Genomic DNA, 6001 nt, shown 5'->3' on the forward strand with positions numbered 1-6001 from the left:
CTGGAAGCGCAGCGCCTACAGGCTATCATTGAAAAAAAAAACAATAAATGAAGTGTTAATGAGCAGCATTTTGTTGTCTGCTGCTCACATCCTGTAGTGAATATACATTGGGCACAATAATCTCATCCTCCAACAGAGGATGTGTTTCAAGTCAGTCATGTTCGGAGACGGTTCTACACCTCCATCACTATCTGGCATGCTGCTGCTTCAGCCAAGAACAAAGGCAGGCTGCAGAACCATCCTCCCTCCGAAACCTCTATGCCTCCAGATATGGGAGTATGAAAGAGACAAAAATGTTACAATAATAAAAAAACAACTGGATTAATGCTTGATTAAAAATGCATGTAAGTTTATGTAGTCAAATTTGTCTCGGATTTATTTCAATTGAATAAACAACAACAACATTTATCTCTTATATTTCTTATAATACAGTTGACACCCCCCACACTTGACCCTTCTGCACACAAAAAAGAGAGAGAAAGGAAAGAACCTTGGGAAGGAGTGATACAGAGAGGGACCCCCTTCCAGGTATACAGCATTTATGATTCAATATAGAAACGTTCAACCATTCAACCAAAAAAACAAAACAAATATAATCATTATAACACAACTGTAATTATCTCTTTTAAATTGTTAAATTAGGTTTTTAATCCCAGATGCAATTTGGTCATTAATTCAAGCTGAAATTGGGTTGTTAGGTCAAGATGATCAATATTCTTTATTAACATTTTTTGACAACTGAGTACAAAAAGAGTACATTGTGTTACATTTGGTTAAATTATTAATGCATGTTCCAGTTGGCCTTGGCCTGGCCTGATTGCTGTATAGGTAGAATATGAAATGAAATAATGTTTGTGAAAAGTGAAAACAGAGGTTCGGGTAAAATAGAGATTTCACTATCAACTAAAAGCTCTTGAAGAGTTATTTTCAAGGTCAATGATTAAAATGTATAATTTCTTCAGAAATACTTCCATCTATGTAACTCTACTTCTAACCACTTGTGTATTATCTGCCCAAGAAAAGTTTAACATGTTTAAATATGTAACAGCGAGACGTGACTGCGTTCACATACAGTCCATCCAACAGCCATGCCACTTCCATACCTCAAACCCGTACAAGACAAGATTCGGAACAGACTATGCATGATGGTCAAATATTGGCTCTGACATTCTCTCACACACACAATCAATTACTTCAGTGCTTTTTGTATTTCTTTATGTGCCACACTGACTTAACCCATTCCCAGATTTAACACATTTTCTTACTGTCGTACTATTTTTGTATCCTTCTGCATAAACAAATAAGGATAAATTGTAGTAATTGTGTTCAATTCTATATTAATAATATATTAGTAATCTTAAGACAAATGAGAATATTACTGCCATGTGTCTTACTACAAGTTAACAACATCAGAACAACATCAATCCCACACAAATTTAAACTGGACATCTTGCATTTTTGCTTTATACACGGCATCAAAGCGTTCTGACTGGGCCGCAGTCATGTTATTTTTCCAGTCTCCAGCAACTCCTAAATGCAAAAAGAAAAATAATATTACATAATGAATAAGACACTGCAAAGTCAACCAGATGCAGTCTACTGACCAACCTTTCCTAAGAAATTCAGATTTCTTCAGGTCCATAAACTCCTCTGGTACCAAAGAATAGTTGGACATCTTGTTTTGTTTCATGTTTTTGAACAGACAGTGGTCTGAGATCTTCTCAATCGTGTCCGGCTTCAGAGATTTCCCCAAAAACTGGGAGAGTTTGGACACAGACTCTTTCAAATCCTGTTGAACACCAGAAACAGTATTCTCCCAATCTGCTTATTACAGGCAATACATTTCACATGTAATTCTCTTGAATTGCCTTAACTGAAGCAGCAGTTTGCTTTGTAAAGACGTGCACTTATGAAAATCTAGACTGAATCTGAATGCGGCACAAAGACACAGACTTACATGAACCATTTCCTCATATGAGATGAACATAATGCGCTCTTTGTCTTTAGCACTGAGCCACCCCTTCACATGGTCAAACCAGGAACCAAACATTACTGAGATGGAAACAAGAACGTGAGGACCGAAACACGCTGGACAAATAACTGGAACTGTATAAAAATGGTGTACTAATGTACTGGCCGAAATACAAGAAAATAAATAAATACATACATACATACATACCTACATAAATACATATAAGATCTGGCAGCATTTTTTTCTCTTTTTGTTATGAGAAAAAGAAGCATCTTATATTTGCGCCAGAGTAGTGATTTTAACCTTTGCCACTAAGGAACTTCTCCATGAACTCATCCATGGTCCCAGGGTCCACCATGTAAGAGGCCATTCCATTGTAGTGGAATGAGGAAGCAAGGACGTCCTTCGGGTTCCGCAAGACACAGATGACCTGGAACCAACAACATTAATCAATTGGGAATGTCAGATCTTAATTAATCCTCCTCAACAAACGCCTGTATGAATACACAGTTATTAATACACAGTTATTATTTATTAATAATACACAGTTCGCCACCTTCACCTTGGGCTTCGCTGTGAAAAAGGACTGAGGCATCATGCCATAGTGAAAGTGAGTGGCAAACACACGAGGAGACGGCCTCTCCTCCAGGTTCAGCACCATGGCCCGGTTCTCCTCCAGCCAGGGCACCCTGTCCCAGTTTGGGATGGTTTGGACTGGGGTCAGGTCCCCCTCACTCATGATCAGAGGGACGATCTCTTGCATCCATGTTGTGCCTGAATCAAAGCAACATAGCGTGTAGTGAAAGCCAGATATGCCACAGATGAAAATGACTTTTCGCATGCACAACAATTATAATGTGAATAGATATAATCTTGCAAAGGAGAATTTAATCTGAGCAAAAAAAAATATTATTCCGGTATCTGTGTCTACATGTCTGCTACCAACCATGTACACTTTCCGAGCCCTGATCTCTCCCTCAACCTCTGTCCCTCGCTCAGTTTCTCACGTTTACTACGTATTTTTTACTACGGTATGCAAACGAGGCAAACAGATTGTGTACTGATGCTTCTGCCAAATTTCAAAATAAAAGTCCAGTTCACAGGGTTCATCATGATACGTTTCAACCCTTTTTTTTTTTTGCTATGCAACTTATCAACATTAAATGTTAAGAGCATGTCAGGACATTTTATCACTTTACAGTGTACAAGCTTCACCGTCACACAAAGAATGTTTCCATAAAGGCCTAGACAAAGTCCGTACTTGTACCAAACAGAGCTGCTGTACAAACAAGCAGTTCGCGGCCAGAAAGCCTGAGCCTGGTTCAGCAAGGAAGAAACCGGAGTAAAGTCAGCAGAGAGTTCTGTATTCGACAGGATTGTCTCTCTCTCTCTCATTAAAACAACACCAGGTAATCATGTATGTCTGTGATGCTTTGGAGGGGATGCGGAGGGGTCACATCTTTCTTTTTTGGGGTATTCGACAGCCAGGTGGGAAATATCTATTACAGAACGATTCCAGGATGAATCAGATCTGTTTTATCGACGCGGGAGACACAATATCCGGCAGGCGGTCTTAAAAGTTGTGGCTGCATGGCTGCACCTAGAAAATTATCTAGGGTACAAATCTCTTCCCATTCACGCTGTTTGACCAGGAACAAAGTGCAGCTGTGGTGCTTTAGCCACGTGGGTCCACTAAATACCAACTTTAATATATATATATTTTATATATATATATATATAAATGCACATAAATAAAAGGGAGAGCTCAAGATCCACAGCTGAACAAACTTGTGTCCCGGCTGCAGGTTCAAACTCACCAGACTTCGGGTAGGTGACGATTAAAACGTCGTCGTGGCGGAACGCGAACTGTTCGTAGTACTGAAGGCTCTCCGCAGGGTGCATGGCTTTGGGGACGTAGACGCCCTTGTGGACGGAGTACAGCTGCTCCTCGGTCATGCTGCTGCCGGTGTCTCGGGTTCAGGTGGCGTCCGGAGCGGAGTGGCGGTTTTTGATCCGGGAGACAAGGGCGTCATCACGGGCATCTGACATTTTTTTTTTTTTGCTGCCCTGACATCATGACTGTGTGTGTGTGTGTATGTAGGGCATATTTATATGGTCCTGCATACATGGAAATGTCCGTATTCATCATAAATCTATGTGCTCATGAGCAAAGTTCCAAGGGCAATTTGACTGTGCTGTGCTGCAGTGTTTCACAATCACTTTCACATTCTACAGGGTGGGCCATTTATATGGATACACCTTAATAAAATGGGAATGGTTGGTTATATTATTGTTCTGTTTATGGCACATTAGTATATGTGAGGGGCAAACTTTTCAAGATGGGTGGTGACCATAGTAGCCATTTTGAAGTCGGCCATTGGATTCAACTTTTGTTTTTTCAATATGAAGAGGGTCATGTGACACATCAAATTTATTGGTAATTTCACAAGAAAAACAATGCTGTGCTTGGTTTTAACGTAACTTTATTTTTTCATGAGAATTATAAAATGTGTTCAATGTCACCAACCATTCCCATTTTAATAAGGTGTATCCATATAAATGGCCCACCCATGTACAGATTTAAAACATTCTTTATTTCTGTACGCCTCGCTGCAATACCTGCTGAGCAGTATTTAAGGTGGAACTGACCATTCTTTTTTTTGGTTATACTTTATTAATCCCAAAAGAAAATTGCTTTTCTGCTTTTAACCATCACCCTTGGTTAGCAGTGGGCAGCCATGACAGGCGCATGCGTGGCGTTTCACTCTCGGAGCTGGTTATTAGATGCCACTCCAGTCAGTCAGAGATTCTCCTGATGCCCCCAAGGAAGCAGGCGCACCTCGCAAATGAAGGGAGCCCTTACTCCCAGGAAACAGGGAATAGAAGGCCAATTTGTGGCCATGCAATTACGATGTCAGGTCATCATGGGTCCGCACGATGCCCGAGATGCCACCCTGGGCCACCGCCCATGTCTGAAAAAAAGAATAGTTCTGAAAAAAGAAATAAGAACTTTATCACTGTCACCGTCTATATGTTTATGGTAAAAAAAAATCTGAGGTCGCAGCCAGGGAACGGCATGTTATTCCTGTGCCAGATGCAGCGAGAGATTGACGTCTCATCTCGATGTCCCATCGGTGTGGCATCGGTGATCTGATTGAAACGTGCCTTGACAGTTCCAGTCTGGTTGCCTGCAGGACACTAAGAGACAGTGGGCATGGGACCTCAGGGCGACACACATAATGACATTATTTGTTTGCGTGGTAGGCCTGTGTCGTATTTCTCTCGTTCGACTACTTTTGTTTCAAATCTTTTTTTATCTTTTTTTTAAAACCAATAATCAGTTTGTATTCAACTGTAATTGATCAGGGATGTCATCTCTATCACCACCGAAGAGGCTGAGTCTAATGTTAAAGGACTAAGGCCTTAAAGAAAGGGCTCGGGACCTTCAGCTGGGGGATGAATATGACTAATGCTAGACCTGTAGTGCATTTGGGAGGAAAAGAAAGAGTCATCTAAAGAACTCGTTGAAGAACTGCACTACTTGCAGTTAATTTACCAAGCTATGTCAGGGGAAATAAATCATTAGTGTTCATTAATGCATTATGAGATTTGAATAGAAAAATCCCTGCATTAACAAAAGTGTCTTTAGCTAAGAAACTTTCTTATATTTCAAAAACACCAAGAGGTAGTTCTGAGAAAAGAAATAAGAGCTCAATCATGGCGGCTGTCATTATCTTTATTGTAAAATAAATGCCCAGGCTGTCAGGGACAGGCTGTTATTCCTGTGCCAGACGCAGAAAGAGATGAAATCACATCTCAATGTTCCATCAGTGTGGCGTCAGTGATCATATTGAAACGTGTCCTGACACAGTAATGACTTTATTTGTTTGCATGTTAGACTGTGAAGACAGATGCACTACACACAGTAAGTTAGGGATATTGTTAGAGACTGGTCTCATTGTGTACAGGGGTGCCTTATATATTATATATTACATTACCAAGAGACAACCTTTCTCAATGTGGCATCAA

At 40.4% G+C, this 6001-nt stretch overlaps 1 protein-coding gene across 1 annotated transcript; it reads right to left on the minus strand.

Annotated features, from left to right (window-relative positions):
- Positions 1–679: 679 nt before the first annotated feature.
- LOC114796010 (sulfotransferase family cytosolic 2B member 1-like) lies at positions 680–3981 on the minus strand. The gene is made up of 6 exons (XM_028989790.1): positions 3790–3981; positions 2535–2746; positions 2276–2402; positions 1958–2052; positions 1609–1789; positions 680–1530 (listed from the first exon to the last, which is right to left on the minus strand). Exons 1-6 carry the CDS (start codon positions 3926–3928, stop codon positions 1421–1423), a joined length of 864 nt encoding a protein of 287 aa, XP_028845623.1. The 5' UTR covers positions 3929–3981; the 3' UTR covers positions 680–1420.
- Positions 3982–6001: the final 2020 nt, after the last annotated feature.

The sequence above is a fragment of the Denticeps clupeoides genome, chromosome 8 (genome assembly GCF_900700375.1).
Source record: "Denticeps clupeoides chromosome 8, fDenClu1.1, whole genome shotgun sequence".
Classification (NCBI taxonomy): Eukaryota; Metazoa; Chordata; class Actinopteri; order Clupeiformes; family Denticipitidae; genus Denticeps; species Denticeps clupeoides.

What these genes read in the sequence shown, in the direction of transcription:
- LOC114796010 (XM_028989790.1), bottom strand. Translation starts at nt 3,928, where the DNA reads ATGACCGAGGAGCAGCTGTACTCCGTCCACAAGGGCGTCTACGTCCCC. An exon ending in CATATGAGGAAATGGTTCAT is followed by an intron (nt 1,790 to 1,957) that starts GTAAGTCTGTGT and finishes GGTGTTCAACAG; the next exon opens with GATTTGAAAGAGTCTGTGTC. An exon ending in ATCTGAATTTCTTAGGAAAG is followed by an intron (nt 1,531 to 1,608) that starts GTTGGTCAGTAG and finishes TTTTGCATTTAG; the next exon opens with GAGTTGCTGGAGACTGGAAA.